Genomic DNA, 23,691 nt, shown 5'->3' on the forward strand with positions numbered 1-23,691 from the left:
GAAGAAGCACCTGCCCATCTATATCTATCTAGAAGCCAGATATATTGGTGTTTTCCAGCTGGTAAGACAGAACACTGGAGTTCACATTTCCCAAATTATTCTGGTAACCCAATTGCTGACAGTTAGGGTTTTTATAGTCCCTCTGATACACCAAAATGCAATGGGATGTTACTATGAACATCTCAAGTCTGAAAGATACTTGTTATTTGAATCTTTATTACTTCAATTATATCCTGTCAAAAATTAGATTTTTATACAATGAACGTACAACATCCCACATAAAATACCATTTTATCCCTAGGGTTTGGGGTTTTTTTCCTATCAGGAAAGACCTTTATTTCGTGCCCCAAAGACAGCACTTGAATAAGAGACAGGGTAGCTGGCTATCTTCCATTTTCTCAAGATGGAAATATGCTTGATCTGGCATGAAGAGCATCCCTATCCCTTTGTGAGATGAAATGATGGATTATTGAAGACGCTGCGTAAGTGTGCACTGAATGACTTCATTCTGAGCCTCAGGCAGTCCAGAGGGATCATATCACTGACAACACCAATAATCTGATCAGAAGAGCTACAGGAGTTCTTCCCAGCCAAAGCAGAATGAACAGAGGGAGTGCTGTGCTCATTGTGCTGCTCAGGTCTACAGCTGACCAAATTAACACAACAAAAAGCACACCCATGCTTCTTCAGTTCCTCTCCGAATTAGTTTTGGGAGGCATACACAGACTGACTCTGAGGTCCCACATTTGGCTCTAAATAGGCAAAAGCCCTAGCAGTAACAACCTGAATTTCTGTATTTTGGGAAGATCTGTGAAATGAAGAAAACCCAAATGTTTTGTGGCAGTCCTAAAACCACATAAAATCAGATCCAACCCATTTACAAGTTTTTAAGAACAGCTAAGAGCACTGTCTCTTCTCTCTGGCCCTACCAGAAAATAAAGCCTGAGAACTCAGCAAGAAAAGATAGCACAAAGCCAACAGGTAACCCAACAAAACAATTGAAAGCTTTTATTGTGATACCTCAAGTAGATACAATATAGTGAAACAACAAATGATGTACAGTATTGCTAGGACAAAACAGCAACACAGCCATGTCACCTGTAAAAGAAAGCGTTTTAAAGAGTTTAAGAAACAATGAGGCACAACTCAACTGCCATTTATGACTCATGCTTTAGACCTTAAACCACTTGTAACAGTCCTTTTAAAAGAAACCTCTGAAGCATCTGTTCCTTTTCCAGTAAGTGTTGATACTGCTGGTTGGCTTAACATGAGTCTCAGTGAAGTCCAATAAAGTGTCCAAGAAGTTTAACGAGAATTTGACAGCTTCTTCCTCTCATGGTCAATATCCAAGGCTGGAGATGACTGAAGTTTGGTCTGTGAGCCTGGAGGTCACTGCTGCTGCAATCTGGCTGCTGAGATGAGCGGGCAGAGGAGCCCTGTGAGCGTCACTTGGAGGGAAGTGTGTGGCCACCAAACCTGGTGCTTGGCCTTGGGGGAACTCTTGCACTGATCCACCAGTGGGAAAGACAGGTGACCTTTGGTTATGGGCGCAGTGGGGACTCAGTCAGAACCTCTGAGACCAGTTTTTAGCTCAAAGAAATGTCATACCCCATATTCCCCCTCCTCTCCCCTGAACTGCAAGCACACAGGTACCACCCACACTGGTCATTATGCTGGATCTTGCTAAATGGAGAATTAAGATGGAGCCATAACAATCTCCCTTCACACAGTTTGCCATTGTACAGCTTACAACCAACAAGGGAAATTCATATCCTGGACCCTTTAACTGGCAGATAAAAATCAAGATTACCAGGCTGTTAAAAGCATACAGCAGGAGTGGTTAGGTTGAGGAGTCAGCAATCCCTCACCAAATTCTGCAGATGATTTCACAGCAAGTTTGCATGACAGAATTTTTATACATGGCAGCATTGCCTTTTAGTAATCAAAAAGGTACTTAAAGTAACCAGCCAAAGAAGAAGTCTAGGGTTTGGAGGCAGACTCAGTCCTGGAACACCATTGTTACAAACCATTATTTTGGACCTAGACAGAGAACGTGTGGTCAGATTACTAAAGTCACACCAAATTATGACTAACTACTTTAGGACAGGCATGGCTTTAGAGGTTCAGTGGAAAAAAAAAAACCTTTCAATACATGTACATTTTTGCTAGCAAATTCCTATGCATCCCAATGAACATTTCTTCTAAGCCAGCTCATAGTCAGTTCATTTGGTCCAAGAAAGAGCCAGCAAGAAACAAAGGTTCACAAAAGCTTTTTGTTACAATTTATAAAAAACAAAATACAAAATAAATGTTAAGACCAACAATAAAAATAACCAGTACAAGTAACAAAAGTGCTCAAGTTGGAGGGGAAGTAAACTTGCCCAGAGCAAACACATACAAACTTTAAATATAATCTTTAATATATTACAAAAATTGGTTAGAGGGAAAATGCTTTAGTAAAATTTTTTTTTCAAGTAAGTTTATTTTTCTTTCAAATGACTGCTAGAGGGTTCAGTGACCAGACTGACCTCTTCACATCAGCCAGCAGTCATTGCTATCTGGATTCAACTTTCACCAAAACCAATAACAAGAACTCTCTGTATCTTTATGAGGGGAGAAAATAATCATTGAGGCTGCCAAACAACATGGGAAGAAAATTCACATATTCCCTCAATAGAATGAGCCTCAAGAATTGTTACATGGCAGCATAAAATAGTGATTCTGTACTAGTTCTACTCCTTACTCCTGCCAAGCATCCACTCTTAATAAAAGACCAAAAAGAATATTGCTTTGTTTGGTTCTCTTAAAAGTCATAAACATCACATATAGATTATTAACTCTTTATGCCAGTAGTCTGAAGCTCTACGTGCTAAGCACTTGAAGTCCCAACCTTTGGCATCAAAGTTAATTAAGGTTTTGGTGAAAATGTCCAGTTTGAAATATAAATAATGCACTGAAGAAAGAGGTTGAATTTCTAAGTAAGAATCAGACTGTGTTACAGACAGCATTAGCTTACTAACAGGAGATAGCCAAACTCCCAATTTTGGAGAGAAGAGTCTTTAATACTTTACATATTTTCTTGAATTTAAACTCTCTCTGGAAAAGCAGCCATTAATTTTGCCTTCAGTCCAGTGTACTGCCTCAGCAAGTCTGTAGGCAGGAAATAAGAAAAGCCCAAAGATACATGAACCTCACACAAGTTGTTCACAAGTATCAACATTGCAACAGGACTTAGAAGCCAACACAAACTTTTTGCTGACTGAAGTTTTAGTGCCTTCCTTGTTGGCAACAAATATTGAAATGGTGAAAAACAAAATCCCAAGAATTCCAGGCCAAAAAGATCACGAGACAGGCAGCACCAAAGCCCATCTTGCATCAATGACATTGTTAAAAATGAGACCTGATGGGAACAAGAAGTAGCAACGTGTAAACCACAAAATCCAGGTTGAACATGACTGCATCACCTCAGGCCTCTGGACTGAAACCCAACAGCTTGAACTACTTCTCTAATTCTTACATTTTTAATCATGGGTATCAATCATGACAACATCTGGCAGGCAGTTAAGCCAGCCTGCATCACAGAGAATGTGTACACCCAGGAGAATGCTCTCCTCACTCCTCCTCTACACAAAAACACTGGAAAGCTGGTTTTAAACAGTTGTATTGCCCCTACCCATTGGCATAATTTTTCATGTCTGACAATTTCTAAAGTGCAGCAGAGTTCAGAAAGCCTATGAGAGATTCCCAAAAACATAACAGCAGCAGCAGCACCTGTGACTAATTTCACAGGTGCCGTATTAGAATTGTAATTGAGAGAAAAGGATTTCGTATTGCAAGGCTTCTGTATTGTTCAGTTTTAACACTTACGTAGTGTTAAAGGGGTTTTTTTTCCAAATATTTTGTCCTCAAGCATTAAAAGGATTAACATACAAAAAGTCTTTAGAGACTGTTTAATTTGAAAATTAAGTTAGCAAATTTATGTAGAGTGTTTCTTTCACAGTTGCTCAGTTTGCATACACAGATACCAACAGCTCCTATTGTGCATACACTTTCCAGAAGTTTCTCTCATTAACTGATTCCATTAAAGAAACAGCATGAGAACAAAAGAGAAGGTGAGTTTCATATAAATTTTTATTATAAAAAGGTACTTGGGGATGATTTAGCCAGCAAACCAGGAAACCCCTTCCCCACCCCCAAATTTTAAAAACTATCTTGCTATTTTATTTTATGAAAAAACCAGTCAAACTTCCCTTCCCTCTTATTACTCCTCCTTTTCCTACAGGTACTGTATTAATTTTCATGTCATAGGCTCTGGCCATTTCTCACAAAAATAAATATTTTTGTTCAAATGTAGTAGAAGCAGAAGACTTCAACAAGTTTCCTTGACATCAACCTCTTTGTCCAGTGCATTAGGACTACACAGTTACATGGAACCAGCCATAAAACTTTACTGATGCACAAGTCCCTGTTACTGACAAAGGTACAGTACCAAAACTTTGTTTTTTCCTAATATACCAACTAATTTTTTTTTCCAAAATAGAAGATGCATATATTTTTCTGTCTTTTTTAATCTTGCAAGCTATAGTTTTATAAATTTTTTTTATCCAGCAAACTCCATAGGGAATATGTTGGTCTTAAAGGAACATATTCTATAGCATTATTGATTTAAAATCTTTCTATGTTATTTCATGAAGATACCAAACCCCTGGTATAACCTTTCCTAACAACTTGAGACCTGCTAACTTCAGTCAGTGCAATTGAAATATTTTTTGAAGTGAGCACTGTACCTTTAACCAATTCACCTACAAGATGTACATAGGTTGTGGTACACTCAAATTTAAAAAAGAAAGTAATAACTACAATACTGCATCTTCTTCACTGCCAAACACATCAGAAATTGCTACATATAAAAAAGCACCCCATCCCATACATTCTTTCAGACTGCTCAGGTACAGAACTTCTACAGGACTGGAGTGTAGGTGTTTAGGCAAGAAGCATGCACAGCAGAAGTAGCATTAAAGGCATAGGTCAGAGAGAGATGCTAACCAGTAAAATCCGTTTTCAATTAGTGAACTGTTTCTCTAGTGTGAGAGAGTTTAGAAAAAGGTCATCCAAAATGTTCCGAAACAACTGTTCACACAATAATACATGTACAAAAAGAGGGAACTTACACAAGGAGAAAAGGCAAACATGGCCTGAAATAGCCACTTACACTACACTACTCATTTGTGAGGTTTCAGAGTTCAGTGATATTCTCAGGGCCACTCTAGCCAAGCTCTTCCTTTAACTTTGCGTTAGTCTTTGTAAAGCCTGTTCCACAGAATATAGTCCAAACTGAAGGAAAAAGGTTGTGGTTCACTCCCAGCCATTGTCTTTTATCATGTGGGCAAGTTCAATGATAAATTTTCCTTCTTTGTATTTCTGACTGCTCTCAAAAGCATGTTCCTGAAAAAAAAAAAAAAAAATCAACACTGAATTAAGCTGGGGAAATTAAGTATTTTAAACATCAAACTTGCATTAAAAATACAAACCAGGAGCCATTACAGTTAACAACCCATATTGGTTACACTGAGTAAGGTAAGGGAGGGAGGAAAGAGAGGTTGAAAAGCATTGAGAAGGAAACAGAAGCAAACTTCTCCTAAGTGGAATCAGCAGATCTACTGCACAGATCTTGCTGTAGAACTGCCCATGTTCTCTCACTGCTTAGGGAATTGTAATGCTTTTTTAAGTGAAGGTTAGGAAATGGCATGTTATGTGTGTTATTTCCTTACTCCCAGAAGTAATGAAAAGAGGGAATGTGAACCTCTTCTAAAGCTCTCCTCTATATTCATCATCACAGGGAATGCCTTATTAAAACTTCTAAGATCTGCAGCTGCACTGAATCAGTGAAAATCTTACCCAGAATCTGACATTTTCAAAACATCAAACTTGCAACACAGCTGCAAGTACACAGGTAAATTTTCAAACAGAATCTAGTCCAGATTATTTGTAAACAGTGTAATATGCTAAGTACCATTTATTCTAATTCATATTTTTGCTGTATAATATAACCAACTTTTGTAGAGCAAGACATTACAGACTCATTCTGACAATTTCTCCCACCTGGTTTAGTGCATGTGTGCTTGGTAATCTTGCAAAAAGGTACTACAGAAATATTAGGTAACTGTAATAGCACCTCTAACTCATGCTTGATTTGCAGTCCAGAATAAAGTTATTATCTGCTACAGCATTTCTGCAGATGCAAGGAAGCAAGACTGTATTAGTGCCTGGTGTATACAAAAGCACCAGAGCTAACTCACCTAAGCTATCAGCAAAGGTACTACTCAAAGCCCTTCTCAAACATCTGTGCTTCAACATACAAACATTTATTGGGGATTGAAGTGTATTACTTACGTATTTCCATCCAAGAGTGGTTTTACAGTTTTCACAATAGATATCTGCTACAGCATGTAAACCTGTCAGAAGAACTCTCTCCTCTGCTGGACCACAGCCCACATTTACCCTGAAAAAAGAAAAGGAGAAATTACATTAACAGCATGAGTGTGTTTCTCTTCCTACTGTTCCCCACTTTCCTCCAGTGGATAAAAAACAGTTAAAAAATGGTGCCTAACTTATTCAATGCTGCTAAAGTAACTTCCTCTGTTACACTGAGCAGAAGGACAGGAAGAGAAAAGGGGGTTGTTTTTTGTTTTTCAAGCGGCTGTGGTGTCACTGTTGGTGATACCCACTTACTCCCAGCAACAAAGACAGGCTAAATAAACTTCCAGAGAACAGAACATTAAGCAGTAACTGGACACTTCTACAGTTTCAGGCTTTTCTTCAAAAACAATTTGAGACCTCTGTAATGGAAGTCTGTACCAGTGAATCAGCACCAACAGCTGAATTTAGAACCAGCTCCAAAATAGCAGCAAGAAAAAGGCCTCATAAATATTTCTTTGCTACAGATCAGCAGACTAAGCTGTGATGAACAAACAGCAATTTCAAAACAAAACATCCCATGAAGTACTGCATCAAGCTTGTTTTTTTCCACAAATGGATCTATGCAGAAAACACAAAGCAAGACTAAATCAAGTTTTTAGACAGTTTTAAATAAGAGCAAATTTTGGTCATTTTTGCTGTTGTATTCTTACTATTAGAATTATATCAGAAGTCCCAAGTCACCACTGAATGACTACATACTAAAAATTTCAAGGATCTGCAATCAAATCCTTTGCAGTTACAGTTCCATTATCCTAGTAAAAAGTAGACCAGGACACTCAACTGCATCTCTTTCTCAAAATGCTGCAACACAAAAAACTGCTGAAAAATAAAGACAAAAATGCAATCCTGCATATTAAAAACTTAAAATACACCCATTAACAAATGCAAAGAGCCTTCTGTCAAGGGAAGGACGTGCCTAATATTGCAAATATTAGGCTTGATAAGATCACAGAGACCTTTTGCCTCTAGCACATTTGCAATATTCAAGGTCATTTAAGACGTACCAAGTTTACTGAAACATTAACCTGTAAATGTATCCAACTATCACACTGGGAAATTCTTTAGACCACAGCAGAGTTGTCTAAAGCAAATTTACAGTCACTCAATATATTGTGACTTCTGGAGTATCTCAGAATTGCAGCTCCTACTCAATAGTTACCATTACATACACAAAAGGAATTTCCCATTAACACACTCCCCTAATCTTTCAGCTCTTAGCAGAATTACTTATAAGATAAACTCACATATGCGCAAAGGAATGCTTCAGGACCAGCTCAGTAGACCTTTAATAACTATTGCTGGTGAATAAAGCCAGCATTAAAAAGAACAGGGCAAAGTACAGCTACGTTATTTCCTACTGTTTTCCACTTGGGAAGCATAAAGTTACTCTCTGCAGGTGGTGTGCAGAACCATAACCACATACTTACACAGAATTGAAGAGGTAGGCTCGTCCCTGGCTTCCCTGGAAGGACTGCATAAAAAAAAAAAAAAGAAAAAAAGAAATTGCACTTGTTACAAAACAAAAGAAGCCCCACCAAACAAAAAAACAGTTCCAGAAGGAGGTGTTAGTAAACATATAATGATAATACAGGTATAAATTATTTCAGTTATTTTAGACCAGTTCTTTATAGGAAAGCCTGGCCAGCCAAGTTTTCACCCATATTAGATTTTTAGCAATGATTTTATTTTACTTTGTCAAATGCTATTTGCTCAAAATCAGACATCCATAATGCAAGCAAAACGTACTTTTTCCCTACCCCTCTGCAAGATATCACTTCTCATTTTCCTAGACATCCTTCATGCTAATTGAAATAATCTGCTTTTAACTCAAAGGGAATTACTCCCATCTCCTCTGTCTTCCCCTGCTGCAGCCAAAAGATGATTTATTTGAATTTCATTGCATCATCTGATCAGTTTATAATTCACAGATAAGCTCAGCTTCATTTTAGTAAGACAACTGTTATCACATGCCTGAACACAGGCAGATGCTTTCAAATCTCTCACGTTCCTGATGGATTATGGACAAACGATGACTGTTAGGCTTTCTTGGCTGGATCTAAATGAGTGTTGTAGTTCAGAGCAGTAGCACAGTTTTAAATTAAAACTTCTAATCAGCCACACTTACTGGGGGCTGGTTTGGCTTGTGGAGCAGTTTCAGTGCCTGGGAACTGCATGCTTGATCCTTCTGAACCAACTAAACCAGCAGCTCTTCTCCCAGGCGCTCAGCAATGTTAATGCAGACACAGCCCTGAGCCTGTGATCAGGCTGTGAGCTGGGGACATCCTGGGAGAACTTGTGAGCAGACCAGAGCCAGTCACAGGTGGAACATTCAAAACCTGTGTCAGACTCATCACTGCTTTCATCTGGTTCCTTCTGCATTGAATTGGTAATTTAGCCACAATTATTATTTCCCATCCAAACAGGAACACACTGGAACAGATTTCTTTCTTCTCTCTTCCAAACTGAATTCCATTCTTACAAAAATCTGTCTTAATTCTTTTTTTCCTCCAGCCTTTCCGTTCTCTAACCTACTTGCAAAGAAAATTAACTACTTTATCCATAATTCAGAGAAAGCACAATTGTTTTTAAGAATCCGTGTATTTCTAGTGTTGAACATCACAGACCAACTTTTCAGAAGCCTGCACTAGATCAACATGCAAAGTTTTTGGAAGGAAAATCTCAACCTGAATACTTTTGCATGGTTTTAGTAACATCAGGCATGGAACCATAGGTAGAAGGTCCTTTTTGCAAAGGACTGTTCTTCTGAAATGTATTTCATTCTATCATTACAAGTCACTTGACAGTAAAATAGGTATTTTGCCAGTCTACCAACCAGCAGTGCAACAGCAATAATTGTTCTTCTAATTACTCAGAACAGTTTGCAAAAAAAAAAAGTAAAACGAAAATTCATACAAATTAATCCTTTTGATCAACATTAACCAGACTATATACTGGAATAAGGAATGTTTAAAGAAATCCATTACTCTAGACTACTCTAGGCAGCAACAGTGGCAGCGTAGTTACGTACAGCCCTTACATACTTGTAAAATCTAGTTTAAAATTCTAGTTAACAGTTTATAGCACTAACATTTTATTATTTTAGCAACCATTTAAAAGAAATTTTGACAGAACATATTACTGCTCTCCACAACTGCTTGAAGGGAGGTTGTAGCAAGGTGGGTCAGTCTCTTCTGCCAACTAACAAATGACAAGACCAGAGGAAATGGCCTCGAGTTGCACCAGAGAAGGTTTAGGTTGGATACCAGGAAGCATTTTTTCCACCAAAAGGGTTGTCCAGCATAGGAACAGGCTACATAGGGCACTGGTGGAGTCACCATGGACACACAAATGTGGGACTTGGGGACATGGCTTAGTGGTGGACTTGGCATTTTTGGGTTTGTGGTTTGACTCAATGACCTTACAGGTCTTTTCCAAGCTCAGTGATTGTAAGGAGGTTCCACTTATAGCAAAGACAAAAGAGAAAGTAGTCTCCACCTGCCAGAACTGCAAGTCTTATTTTTCACCAGGCAAGTAAAACCAGATAGGCTGTGCAGGACAGTGAAAGCTGAAACTTCAGGTGGGACTGACCCTGAAAGGAGAGACTAGCTTGAGGACAGAGTCTGAACAGCTCTGCCAGAAAGTAATTTATCCTTATACCTGCCTTTAAAACAAACAAAAACCCCACCACTAGTTCAGTCCTCCTGAGATACTTAAACACACAGCACAAAACTGGCAGAATGGTGAACACCTACAGTCTGCAGTCCCTGCAGAACAACCAGGACTCTCTAGACTAGAGCCAGTAACAAACAGAGAATGCTTACTGTGGATGAAAACAAAAACAACTCAGGTATATACTCCTAAAAACTGCCCATTAACAAATGAGTAACCAGCCTGGGTAACCAAAAACACATTAATTTAGAGAAAATACAGTTGTGCAACTCCAAAATTTAAGAAAAGGCAAAGGAAACACTTAAAAAATCCTCTTATTCATTAAGTAAACATAAAACTAGAACTTCCTTGTTCCACATGCCTGAAATTATTAAACAGAACTTCCAAAGCCATGATGACCATGATATTTGGTTAAGCTACTGTAAAACTTCTTAAAGAAGTTGCAGCCATTTCCCCCTGCTTTAAAAACATGTTGTGAATTACAATTCACAAATCCTTTTTCAAACTGCATCAAGAATTATTATCTATTAATCATGTGCTGGTTTCTCTATTTACACGTAACTACACATGCCAATTGCATACATATCAATGTGGTAGGTTGGGATTTTTTTGTCTGGTTCTATATAATAATTTTTAAACTACTTATATGCCATACCTGAAGTTCCCCAGGAGGCTGGGGAAGACAAAAAGACTCCAGAACAAATCAAGAGTCAGGAGACCTTCCAAAGGATCTTATGCAATTATTTCTGCCAAGTTTATGTTTAGTCTTGACTTCTTATCACCTAATAAAAGCTCTCCTTTGACCCTGCATTTCTCAAAATTAAGCAGAGGGCAGTAACAGGATGCCAGGAATAGCACAAAAAGCAGCTCTTCCCCTCTCTTGTTTCATAAGCTGAAAAAAAACTCATGCCAAATGAAATATAAACCACAGGTTGGAAAGCACTGCTTTAGTTGTTTTTCTTTTCCTAATATATTTTTAAAGATGACTTGACTTTTTTTGCACCCTTTGCTTTGTTGCCCTAGATATACTGTATTCTCCCAGGCCTATTTTCCCTCAGAAATGGCCATTACCTTCTAATTTTCAGGATTTTCAAGGCAGAGTAGAGGGAAAAGCAACACAGAACCTTTTCCTGTGACAGTGACTTCAGAAAGAAAGTGTGTCCACAAACATCCCACTGTGAAAAACTCCTCCATTCCAACCTTGTTCCCTGTTCCCAGAGTTTGACTGATTCATTAGATACCATCTTTTCTTACCTACACTCATGTTTAGAGGCTAAAGATTGTATTTACATGCCACAGAACACTTGTTTCTTTGCCCAGCTGTGATGACCAAGTTCCTCCATGTTTACATCACGCAGATAAGTCGACAGGAACTTGTAGCAACTTGAGGAACTGCATTCTGGAACAGAGAACGTGGGCCCAGGCAACCCAGACTTCCCTTTAAAACCAGTGTCCAACCACATCATCTGTGTTTCACTGAGCACTGAATGGTCTGCAGTGCAGCCATGCAGAACTCTTATACACTGACTGGAGTAAAAGCACTGCGAAGATATCAATTTTTAAATTCCCCATGCCTTTTAATTGTTATTATGAATCTCTTGTCAGCACTTGGCAGTCACAGTTTCTTATTCACATGTACAGCTGAGATTTTTCTCCCCAAAAACCGTATTCAAGCACCATAAAAAGGTTTATCTGTCACGTATGCACTCTCTTAATCACAGAATATTAATATGTCGGCTTCCACCCACTAAAAGGTGTAAGAAAGATTTATTATCAGAGCTCTACTTTCTGATGAATCCTACTACTAGAAATGAAAAGAGAACAACTCAGTTTGGCACCTGAGTTGCTTGCTGAGCTTGTAACTTGGCTATAAACAGAATATTTTGCATAACCAGAAAAAATTAATACTGAACACTTGTTCTTACCAGCACTAGGTTTCTCACACTCTGCACTGCATGATTCAGTTACACTGATATGAATTTTAAGAGACTGACAGGTTAAATGCCTTGTGTGTCAACTCCTCAAAGAAAATGAAAGAAAGTATTTTAAATGGCAGTGTCAAGGACTAACAGGCATAACTGTTCAAACCAGTCTCCAGACAAACTGCTCTTGGACAGAATAAACATCACCTATGCAAACACAAACTCTTACTTTGCAACATTTGTTCAGCACTCCCAAGATAACAAGTACCATACATAAACCATAACTGAAGCAGAACATTCTATTCAAACTGAGTCTTGAATATGTCTTACCCAGTAGAGAGGAATTAGAAAAGAGTGGCAAGCGTGACCAACTCTCATCAATAATGACTAACAGCAACAAGGATTTTTACTTAGAAGCTGGGCAATTTATCAGTTCAGCTAATATCTGCAGTTGAACTTTAAACTTGCTGTAAGGCTGCTTTTTCATGGTCATCAATTAATAACACTGGATTGATTTATGAGTTAACTTATTCCTTTGACTAGCTGTCCATTTATACAGAAAGATGTATAAGATCAATCATGTTTTCTTCTTTCAGCACAGCTGAAAGTAACTGGAATGTCTAACAGTATCAGCAATAATGTGCAGCTGTGCTTAGAAATTATAGTAAAGTCAAGTGCAAGAATAGTTTGGAACTAGGATCTTTCCAAGTCATCTGACAGACTCTTGTCACCAATACATTAGGTGGTAAAGAAGCTTTATACATGTTTCACTTGTACATACCTGCAGAATTAGGTGCAATCTATGCTTGTAAATTAAACCCACTCTCACCTCTGACACCAGAATTAGCTGTTTTACCCAGGAGGAAAGGAAATATCAGTGGAGCAGAACATGTATTTACTGCCCTAAGGCATAGCTGAAGGCATGGGTGGGGGAAGGGATGCTACTGAAAAGCTTATGCCATCAATTATTCCCCACAGATGGGATTAGATTGCATGGCTAGAGATCACGCTCCACAGCAAATATCCAGGGAAACTGCCATCTTAGCATGTATTAGGGGCAAGGCAGGAGTTATTCTGAGCAAGTCCCAGTAAAATATTGAAGAATGAAAATGAAGGAAGCCCATAGATTTTCATTCGGTTTCATTTTCTTGTGTTTCCTTTCATTTGCTGGAGTTCCCTTTACAAGCTAAGACAGATCAACCTGAATCAGTTCTCTGAACAAATAAGCAAATTAAGGAATTACAGAAAATAGTATTTGTGGGGCAGGATTTTTAAGGTAAACCAGAAACACAAGTTCTCTGATGTCTGAAATTTTCTTCCCAGCAAGATCTATCAGAGACTGTAAGGATATCCTCTCACTTCAAGATTTGCAACAGAAATCCAGAACATTGAATTCAACATAAGCTACCAAAAAAAATTATCGGGGGAAAACCCCCACATTTGTTCCATTTGGTATTTCCCTCACATCCAACTCCTTGATAATGCAGACCACCAGAGATACTGCTGGCACAGCTGTTTCCTGTGCAAGTTCTAGAAGACTCCAAGATAAATATGAATTTTTTTTAAGTTCATTTCCATTCATTTATTTACTGAATTTAATAAAGCAAGTTTACAAAGTCCAATATGTAGAGAATAACCTTAAAAAATTCTACCCCAAAAACTGCATGCCTGCAAACCTAGCAAATTATATTTCCCCAAAGTGAAGACTTTGTCAGGCAGGACAAGTTGTCTTGACCTATGCAGCATCTTGAATGGATTTCAGAAATAATTATGTCAAAATATACAGAGTAGAACACTTCCCTTGCAATTTCCAACTCCTTTAAGCCTTCAAATCTATTCTTGGACATTTTCCAAAGATTGCCTCTCTTTCAAAAACTAGGTTCTTCCCCCAGAAAAAAAAAAAAAATGAACCTAAAAAACTAGAAGCCTCTTGGAGAAAAAAATTATCACCAGAATATTTATTAAATTGAGGGAATGAAAATGGCCTTCAAGCATACATACAACAGGCCCATCTTTCCAAATACTCATTATATCATAAGCAAAAGAAGATTATAAATTCAACCAAACTAAACTCAGCATATTTACCTAAAAACAATAAACCTTTAAAAAAAAAATTCCTCTTGATCTCGTCAGTTAAACAGTGGAGGACAAAACCACAGATTGCTAAGCAAGGCTAAAAATGTTTTAGCATCTATTTAGGCTGAGGACTCTTCCTTCTCATCTATAATAGAAGAGCAGTCATACTGAGTGCCTTGGAGAACTAAATTTAACCACCAAGATCATTCTTTCACCCACAAGGTACAAGGATTTCCCAGTGCAGTCAATAACAGTTACATATATATATATGTATATACCTTTATGTAGAACTCATTCTTGAAAACATTGACACATCTAGTCTTGTCTGTGCCTTCACATGACTTTTTTCCCCTCTGGTCAGATATGCGTTGCAACGAATGAAACAGAAGAAAGTGACAGCATTTATACAGACATCTGTACAAAGTAATCCAAATTCTCTCCATTCCCAGAAACTTACTTCTGAATTGCTCTAAGAGCAGCAAATATGTAGTATTTTCCCGAGGCCACACAAGTGGCAACCTCCCCTGAACCTCAAGGAGTCTTGTAGAAGTTTTCTCTCAAAATTAAATTACGTCTGGATTTAAAAAAAATTACATATATGGTTTGGTCACTTTTTCTGTGCTATTGCACTTTGAAGTCTTCACCAAAGAAAAAATCCAGCACTCACAGACCTATTAGCAATGCAAATCAGTCATGTCCAAAATGTACCTGACACCACCTCACACTTACACTTATCTCAATTAAAAGTCACCTACAGTTTTTTAGTTCTCTTACTACATTATCCTTCGAATCAATGGTTGCCCCAATGTAACTTGGGAGTTATAAATTATTATGGCAACTGGTCATACATGTGTGCATGTGTCCAGCTGTACAGACTCATGTTTGCCATTATCTCTGCTGCCAGTGACCTCCCAGTTTGGGGCTCCCAGTCTCAACCAGTCTTCCTCCCATGCCTTCCTCAGGTTCCTCCCCAGCTGCAGAAAACACCAGAGTGTTTTCAGTGTTTATTACAGAGTGAAAGCATCTAGAAATGTATGTTCTAACCACTAACATCAGGTTGATTTTGACACCGGGCAACACATCTAGTCCTTTCACAGCTGCAGAGAAAACTAAAACCACAACTGAATTCATTTGAGCAGGTAACACATTGTCCTGTCTCATTAGTCTGTGTTCTCATTTCTAAGCCATTGCCAAGACCCTTGGTTGCCATTTTATCACCAGCAAGGGCACAAGAAAAAGATCTTTGTGATTAATTCCAGGGCAAGAAAGAGATCCTGCTGCTCAAACAGAACAGAAATAAAATGAAAAGGTGATTCGTGTACGCTGCCATCCTTGTCAGAAAATTGACATCAACAGTTCTCAAAAGCAGAAGAATTGCAAATCTGTATTGAAGTGGGGTATTCTGAGGATCAGAATCAAAGGGATGATTGACAGAAATATGCAACACTTTTGGTTTTCCATGACAGACCAACATTTAAGAGAAACACCACTCATTCCACAGCACAGCTTATCTTTTCATCTTCAAGTCAAAAAACACTACAGTGTCAGGTATAATAAATCCTTATACCTCAAAGCACATTCCAAAGCCAGTTGGAACTGCTTTAAATTAGAAGTGCACCATGTACTTTGTTTCATTTCCCCTGACCATACATGAAGAAGCAACAGCCACCATGAACCCAGGAAAGACAGCATGGGGGACAACCCCCAGAGGAAGCAGCTACAGCCAGGCATTAAATAAACACTGTTTGCCTTCATCTGCTGCACAGGACCTGTGGCACTGGGGGTCTGGAGGAGATGGTATAGGAAGCGTCTGGAAGAAACTGAGAATCTGCAACCAAAAACTGTATGTAGAGAATGTAACACAGCTTTAGCTTTGAACTAGGCCTTCAAAGTGAGGCAGTGGGAGGAGGTTAGGTTGAACTGTCTAAGCCTCTACACCATCAGTAAATCCAGATGAGCCCAGGAACCACACTGTTCTTAATTAACTTCACACAGTATAGAATCAACTTGTTACACTTTTGGTTTGGGTTTGTTTGGGGTTTTTTCCTGCATCTGGGTAGTTGCAGTAACTAGGATTCTAGATATGTTAAAAAAACCTCTCATTAACTTAAGTTCATTACACAAAGTATGCCTCAATGAAGGCACTTTAAGAGAAGTTCAGAAAGAAAAATCAAGTTTTATTTCCACTCTCCACCCTCCCAAGGGCCAGCAGTACTTATTTTTAATGATCCAAGTCTATCTACTGCTTTGCAGTTGTTTCCATCAGAAGAACTTCTCTGATGTTGAATTATACAGAGCTTCAGCCTAAGGAGGGTAGGTTTTTCAAAGCTATGTCCCAAATACAAGTACAAGAGATGACAAATGTTCTTTTTATTTTACAGACATACAAAAAAGATACCTCACATTCAAATGTATCTCTCATTACCATACAGATTTAGACAAAATACGTCAAAAAATCTTAAACTAACAAAATATGGATCAGCTGTCAAATAAGCATATGGTCAACCTGCAAGTACAAAGACTTTTGTGTCTTCACCAAAAATTAAGAAAGCCAGAAATAAAGCAGAATCCACCTCTAACACCTTTCCAACACCATTAGAAACAACTTAGAAGTAATTATTTGTATTTATATTTACCAGACAGATTTTTTTAACAGTCCTCTATGTTTTCTTTGAATTGAAAATTTGATCAAATTGAAAATTTGATTCTTAATGTTTGAAATTACTTATGAAGCTGTAAAATGAACACATTGTTTGCTTAACATATTCAAAATATTCTGCTGACCAAAGCTCCCAAGACCTTGGAGTAAACTGGCAGATGTGATAACTGTGGCAGCTTGGTTGACATGCAAAAATCTAAGTCCAAAAAAATAAGAGCTTCCAATTAAATATATGCTTGGATTGCATTTTCTTAATGAATTAATACATCCCAAGAGACACAGCAAGTGAAGTTTCTTTCTTCCTTTAAGTATCTACAACCTGAAGTTCAGGAAAGATTAACCCCTCCCAGTATTTTCTGGCCCAGAACACGAAGTGAATAATGAAGCTATAATTGCTTGCAATTTAGAATCCACTGGTGACAAAAACGCCTCTTATGCTCAAATTCTGACATAAACATGGAAAAAAATTAAATTCAAGTACAAGTTAAAAATTGTATGGGGAAAACCCATTATTGCCTGATAGCCCTCAGATAAGCAAGCAGGTGTACCTTCTCCTCGCCCAAAGAAAACCTAAATTCAGAAGCAGCACCATTCTCAACCCTTCGCATCTCTTCAGCACTGAAGAGCAGCATTACCTTAGTGCTGCTGAACACACAAATAGGCAGAAGTAACCGAGAGACCTTTTAGTGGCAAACCTTTTATGACTAACTTTATTTGACAAAATAGTTATATAGAGAACATTTTGTATTAAAAGCCTTGAAAAGCAACTGAAGTGTTTTCTCCAGGACACCATTAAGAGTAATTTAATCAGGAGTTTGTTTGAAGCAAAGAATGAACCAGTCTGTCAAGTATTTATCCCAAACTTCAAGCTTTCCTACATATTTCGTACATTGCAAGTCTTGGTTTCTTCTAGCAACATGAAAGAAGGGCAGGCCTAGCCTGTTTCAAGGTTTCACCTACGCTTTAAGCTTAGACAGTCCAACTATTTTGAACATCTCTGGCTAACCATATTCCTTAGAAGCTGGTAGACAGCAAAAGTGGATTTACAGATTCCATGTAACACAAGTGGGACTCTCTGGAAACAGACAGTTTTGTGACCTTCAATCCAACAGAGTGAAAAACAATCTGTCTGGAATAACCATAATGAGAATAATTTCCCTACCCAGAGATCCATGCTTTCTTCAAACAGTTCCTTAGTAGACTTTTCAGATACAACAGCTCACATTTATTACCCACCTGACAGCAGACACAGGCTGTTAACATGGAGAATATATTAGATCAACCTTTATGTGACATTCAGAAGCTTCCAGAATATATCCAGTTCTCAGTACACAACATGTATGACCCAAGAGTGAACCCAGGGAAGATACTTTGAAGTATGCATCAATTTGCATCCCTTATCTACTGGGAGTGGTGTCACAGTGACAACCATTTTGGTTAAGAAATAATTCATGAGGTCTCTAAAGAAACCACTTGCCTTGGAGATCAATTCATCGTGATTGGCGAGATGGGCTCTGCAGTGGATACAGCTGTAGGTTCGATGACAGTTTGGCAGGTAAGCCTGGAACGTTTTTGATTTTGTCATTTTTACCATCTCTGCTGGTGGCTCCTCACTCAGCTCAGGGCTGGCACTTGAAGAATTACAACTTTGCTGAACTCGCTGACAAAAGAAACACTGGAATATGCAAGCAAAAGCCGTTGTTGTTCTGGAGTGTGTGTGGCACTTTCCACACAAATGACAGAAGAGAAACAGTCACAACCTGTAGGTGAAAAGAGCAGAACAATTAGCAGCTTACAACAAGACCAGAGTTAAATTGTTATTCAACAAGTCCAGCCATAAAGCAAAGCGTTATTTGGAGCAAATGCCTGGCTGCACTACAGGCCCCTTTCTCTAAGGAGCTGCGCAGTTCAAGTTCCATTCAACACAGCAAAAAGCAGTTCTGTTCCACTAATGGCTTCTACTCCATCACACTTCTAATGAGGGATGAGATTCAAACAGTTCTCTGTGAAACACAAGTACCTTCTACATTATACCAGGTGTAGTCTTTGAGACATCCATGCAGAAAATCACAGTAAAAAGGTAAGGAATGAGAGAAAGTTAATTGTCTGAAGTTCTAGTAGTCAGCTTCAATATAGCAAGTGACAAGGCACCTTGGAAAACACTTGTTCTGTCCAACAGTAAATATTTTTTTTTATATTTACACTTCAGTCTTCAGCAAAGATCTTGCACTATCCTATCTGGCTTTAAGTCAAATACCAAGTAAGATGCTGCCACCCTATTCAGGGATCTGTGTCTACTCCTCTTTCAAGCTCTGCAGAATTATGCCTTTAGGCCAAGACCTTCTTGACTGGTGTCCTGATGAAAGCTAATTAGGTACTTCCTCACTGTACCAGAATAGCCTTAATGGAAGCTACCAAACCCACAATCTGATACTGAAGCTAAATTCTGCACAGAGAACACCCAACTGCATCCTTAATCCTCAAAGTGCCTTCCAGAGACATTTCATGTCAGAGCATGCCAGACCCTCCTGCTAGGCTGGAAAGCAAGGCTTTTTAGTTTGTCTGAAAATTAAACAGATCCTAAGCAGTGATAACATCTACTGGTCTGCCAGAGGCCAGCAGTTCCCAGGCTATATATGCACCGTGGTAATGAGCACTCCAAACACTGTGCAGTCACTTATGTCATCAGCTGTCAGGTGACTGACTGGCAGAGTAGGTCAATAGCACAAACAGAAATGAGAGACAATATAAGGAATTTGCAGGATGTTGATCCAGCTAAGCACATGCAAATTACTTATCAAGGTTGCAAACTATGTGCAGGGCAGCACTAACCACTCTTGGAGCAGTAGGATACAGGTAATACAGCTTGAGCAGATAATGAAAGCCACATAAATTAAAGACTGTTTATAGGAAGCAGTCACTGTGCTTCAAAAGAAGCCTTAAGACAGCAATCTGTACAGCAGGGCTAGCATATGAGACAACCGGAGCAAAACCTGAAGGGTTTTCATTTAGATATTTTTTTAATCCTAAGCAGGAGAAAAACGCCAACTACTGAAGGACTTGCTGCAAAAAAAATTCTTACACGAAGAATTGCAAAGGCAGAGATAAGCCACAAACAAGACATGTAACACAGCACAGGCAATCCGACCAAAAAAAAAAAAGCAACAACGGGAGCCAGCTGCCATCCAAAGCATGGAATCCACACATGAGAATGACTGGGAAAACATTTGATAAGGGATACGTTTACATGTTTGAAGTATTAAGCCATTTGGCATGAAGAGCAGGACTTAATAGCAATTTAAACAAATATTATATACTTAGTGTCCCAAGATAATTTAGTTAACTGCACAGGGAAGAATAATTACATTATTTATGAAAAACAGCTCACTCTTGTAGAACAGCTAGATATGAAGTCACCTTTATTAGAAGATATTATATGAGGAAAGTGCCCTAGGAGCATTGAGTCTGAACTCAATGTTAGATACAAATCCCATTTAGGGTCACAGACATTGACAAAACCAGAACAAAACAGGGTTTCAGAATGAAAGGCACCACATGCTAAGATGTTTTCACTTTGGCTTAAATTAAACCCTTTCCATCAATAATTGAAACTCAAATTCAATCCCTGCAAAAGTTCAGTAGGTGCAGATGTGGCACTTGGGGATGTGGGTTAGTGGTGGCCTTGGCAGTCCTGAGTTAACGGCTGGACTCAATGATTTGAGAGATCTTTCCTAACCTTAACAATTCTGTGACTCTGAATGTAAAAGGAACATAATTTTCATCAAGGCATTCCTAGAAGTGTTTTTAATTCACACTTCTAAAGGCAATCTGGACTCTTCCAGATTCAGTGTAGCACGTTCTTCAGCTACAGAAATTAGAAGAACGCCAAAGCTCATCTGACAAAGCTGTGTTTGATATTGCTCTGTTCAAAAAGACAACTCCGAGTGTTTGATACACACCATAGGAACCACAGACTCGTTGTGCCGTTAAAGGCACGATACAAAACAAACCATTACCTAGCTCGCTCTAACAATGGTGAATAAATCCCGTCTCACTTCCCTCTCATAGTTACGAGCAGTTCCTCGGGCTGCTGCTCATTATTCCGCACACAACAGAGCAAAAACCTGAACCAGCTACGTCTCGAGCCGCGGCACAGTCCGTGCTTTAGTCCTGCGCAAGGACAGGTGTGTCTGCCGAAGCTCTACCTGCGTTCGCACCTACCCGTGCGGCGCGCAGGGGCTGTGCGGCTCCAGGACGGGCACGGCGATCCCCGCCCGCCTCTCCGGGCTGCCCGGCTCCGCCGCCCCCGAGCCCCGAGCCCCGCGGGGTGCGCGAGCAGCGGCCCCGTCCCACCGCCCCTGACGTCACCGGGGCGGCCAATGGCGCGGGGGGGCGGCCCCGCCCCGCGCGGGTCCCGGATGTGTAAACAAACACCCCGGTCAGCGTGGCGGGGGGGCGATCCCGCACGGACCGGGCAGCGCCGGGGACACGGCGGCTTCCTGCCGCGCGTGGGGCGGGAGGGCATGTGCCGGGAATCGGCCTCGCCGTCCTTCCTGCAGGGCTCCAAGAAAGGAGCGACATGAAATACGCTTAAAAAGTCTTTGGGCAGCTGCATAAAGCCGGACGCAGCCTGTGCACGCACTCTCAGTAACCTGCGGTGAGCTTACTCCAGCAGGGAAAAACCTCCGAGTTAAAGACTGAGCCACAGGAGCCTCATTTTCACCTTCATGTACCGGGAAATGACAGGACAAAAGAAGCGCGGAGAAAGTTACCGGCTGGCACGCCGCTCCCCGGCCGGGAGGGAGCCGCTGGCCGTGCGCCTTTAAGCCCTTTCCTCTCTCACGCCGGAGCACGAAGCTGCCGCCGCGGGTGACGCCGTCGCCTTTCTCTCCCCCCCGCAGCGATTCCCGCAGGACAGCGGCTCGTTCCCCGCCTCTGCCCGCCGGCACGGCCACCCGAACACGGCCCCGCGCCGCTCCCGCTGCTGGCTGCACGCAGGGACACACCGCGCCCGGCCCCACGCGGCGCGGGGAGACCCCACCGGCCCCGGCTCACCGAGCTCAGCCTCGCCCCCCCTCAATTATGTAAACCGCCCTTACCCGCCCCGCACCGAGGAGGCTGCGGGCAGACAGCGCTGCCGTCATTTCCAGGCGCTATAAATAGCGCCCGAGCCTCCTCCCGCCAGCAAAGTTGCCTCGGCGGCCCCGCGCACACGGGAGACCACGGCCCCCCCGGCCGGGGCGCAGCACGGGGCTCCTCTCGCAGCCGCCTTCCGCCCGTGCCCCCCACCCCCCCAAAAAATAAACCCCAGCACAGGGAAGAGGGGCCGCTTGCCGCCCGCTCGGTACTCACCGCTGCGCCGCGCCGACTCCGCTCCCAGCCCGGGCTCCGAGCGGCCCCCGGGCCCCTCTCCCTTAGGGGGCACGGGCAGGAGGGGAGGCGGGACCCCCGGTCCTCGCGCGGCGGGCAGCGAGGGCTCCGCGCCGGGCCCTCACCGAAAAACAAAGAGGGGGGAGACGGGGAGGGGGGAGAACACGACGGTTTCCCTCGCCTCGAAGGTACCGTCTCGGCGGCGGCCGCCGGGGGGTCATAGACAGGGTCCGGGCGCGCGTGTGCCGCGCTGAGGGCCGAGGGGCGGCCGAGGCATCGTGCCGTGCCCGTGCCGTGCGCTCCGCCCGGACTCCCGCTCCCACCGCCGCCGCCTTTGTTTTGCTTTGCCCCGGCCCGGGGGCGCAGCGGCCGTTAAACGCGCTCCCCCCGCCGCCGCCAGCCAATCGCCGCGCGCCCTCGCGCCCGCGCGCGCGCGCCCCCTGCGCCCGGCCCCGCCCCTCGCGGGTTGGTGGGCGGTGAAGCGGCGCGCGCCCCTCCCCTCCGTTGCCCCCGGCTTTGTGGAGGAGGAGCGGGCTCCGGGCGGGGGGCGGGGCCAGAGCCAGCGGGGGGGTGTGTTCGGGCGTTGGCTCCGCCTCCCCTCCTGGCCACGCCCCCCGGCCGTTGTGCGCGCGGCGGGGCGGGGAGGTGGGGAGGGGGGCGCGCGCGTGCCGCTGGGCGCGTGCCGCGAGCGCCCCCTCCCCTCCAGCCCTCCGGCGGGTCGGGCTCGCGGCGGCGCGCGGCGGGAAACGGGCGGCGCGCGCTCGCTGAGGGCTGAGGCGGGCCGGCCGTGAGGGGAGCGGCGGGACGGGAGCGCAGCGCAGCGGAGCGAGGTGACAAAGGCCCTGCCCGAACAGCCCCTTCGGTGCTGGGCTTCGCCGGGCGCGGTTTCCACGTGAAGGCGCTGCAGTCGGCAATGTCGGATTGCTCAGAGTTTGTTTGCACGCCAGAAAGTATTTGTCCTACAGGAATCAGGTAAAACCCTAGGAGGTGGCACTGGTCTGGTAAAACGTGAGTGCTGTAGAAAAATCATTAAGGAAAAAAAGGCCAGTTGGAGGCTGAAAGACAAGTAGGATCGCTTGCAGCTCTTGATTCCAGAGACAGTGAGTTTGGGAAAAGCTCATTGCTTATAAAGAAAAAATACACAGGTTTTATGGTATAAAAGGACAACTTTCAACATTCGGGAACCAAAACACAACTCCCATGCAAGTAGTTTCCCAAGTATTCGAGGTCTGTTGGCAGTAATTGTGTTTTTCTGAACAAAGTCAATACAAGCCAGCCCCTGGTTTATTTTGGCTGTACCCTTCTATTTCCACAGAGAAGGAGTGTAGGGACACAAACTGCTGGAGCCTGTGACGAAATTGTCATTTGCACTGTACCCCCGGGCAGGGCTCTGCTGTCATCCTACTAACACACACCGTCAATAACATGTTTGTCGCTTCCTTTCCTTGTCAGTCCTGACACCCTTTTTTTTTTTTCCTAATCTTTATCAAGTGGTTTGTTTTCTTTACCCAAGGG

At 42.0% G+C, this 23,691-nt stretch overlaps 1 protein-coding gene across 2 annotated transcripts; it reads right to left on the reverse strand.

Moving 5' to 3' along the window:
* Positions 1 to 982: 982 nt before the first annotated feature.
* Positions 983 to 22,578, reverse strand: YPEL1 (yippee like 1). Of its 2 annotated transcripts, XM_085075846.1 has the most exons (5): positions 22,159 to 22,578; positions 18,284 to 18,566; positions 7,908 to 7,951; positions 6,394 to 6,502; positions 983 to 5,445 (listed from the first exon to the last, which is right to left on the reverse strand). In XM_085075846.1, exons 2-5 carry the CDS (start codon positions 18,398 to 18,400, stop codon positions 5,356 to 5,358), a joined length of 360 nt encoding a protein of 119 aa, XP_084931972.1. In that variant the 5' UTR covers positions 18,401 to 18,566; positions 22,159 to 22,578; the 3' UTR covers positions 983 to 5,355. The 2 variants fall into 2 exon arrangements, with proteins under 2 accessions (XP_084931972.1, XP_084931970.1); XM_085075844.1 differs by lacking the exons at positions 18,284 to 18,566; positions 22,159 to 22,578 and adding an exon at positions 14,426 to 18,277.
* Positions 22,579 to 23,691: the final 1,113 nt, after the last annotated feature.

Source organism: Lichenostomus cassidix, chromosome 15, assembly GCF_008360975.1.
Source record: "Lichenostomus cassidix isolate B80296 chromosome 15, HeHo_3.0, whole genome shotgun sequence".
Taxonomy (NCBI): Eukaryota; Metazoa; Chordata; class Aves; order Passeriformes; family Meliphagidae; genus Lichenostomus; species Lichenostomus cassidix.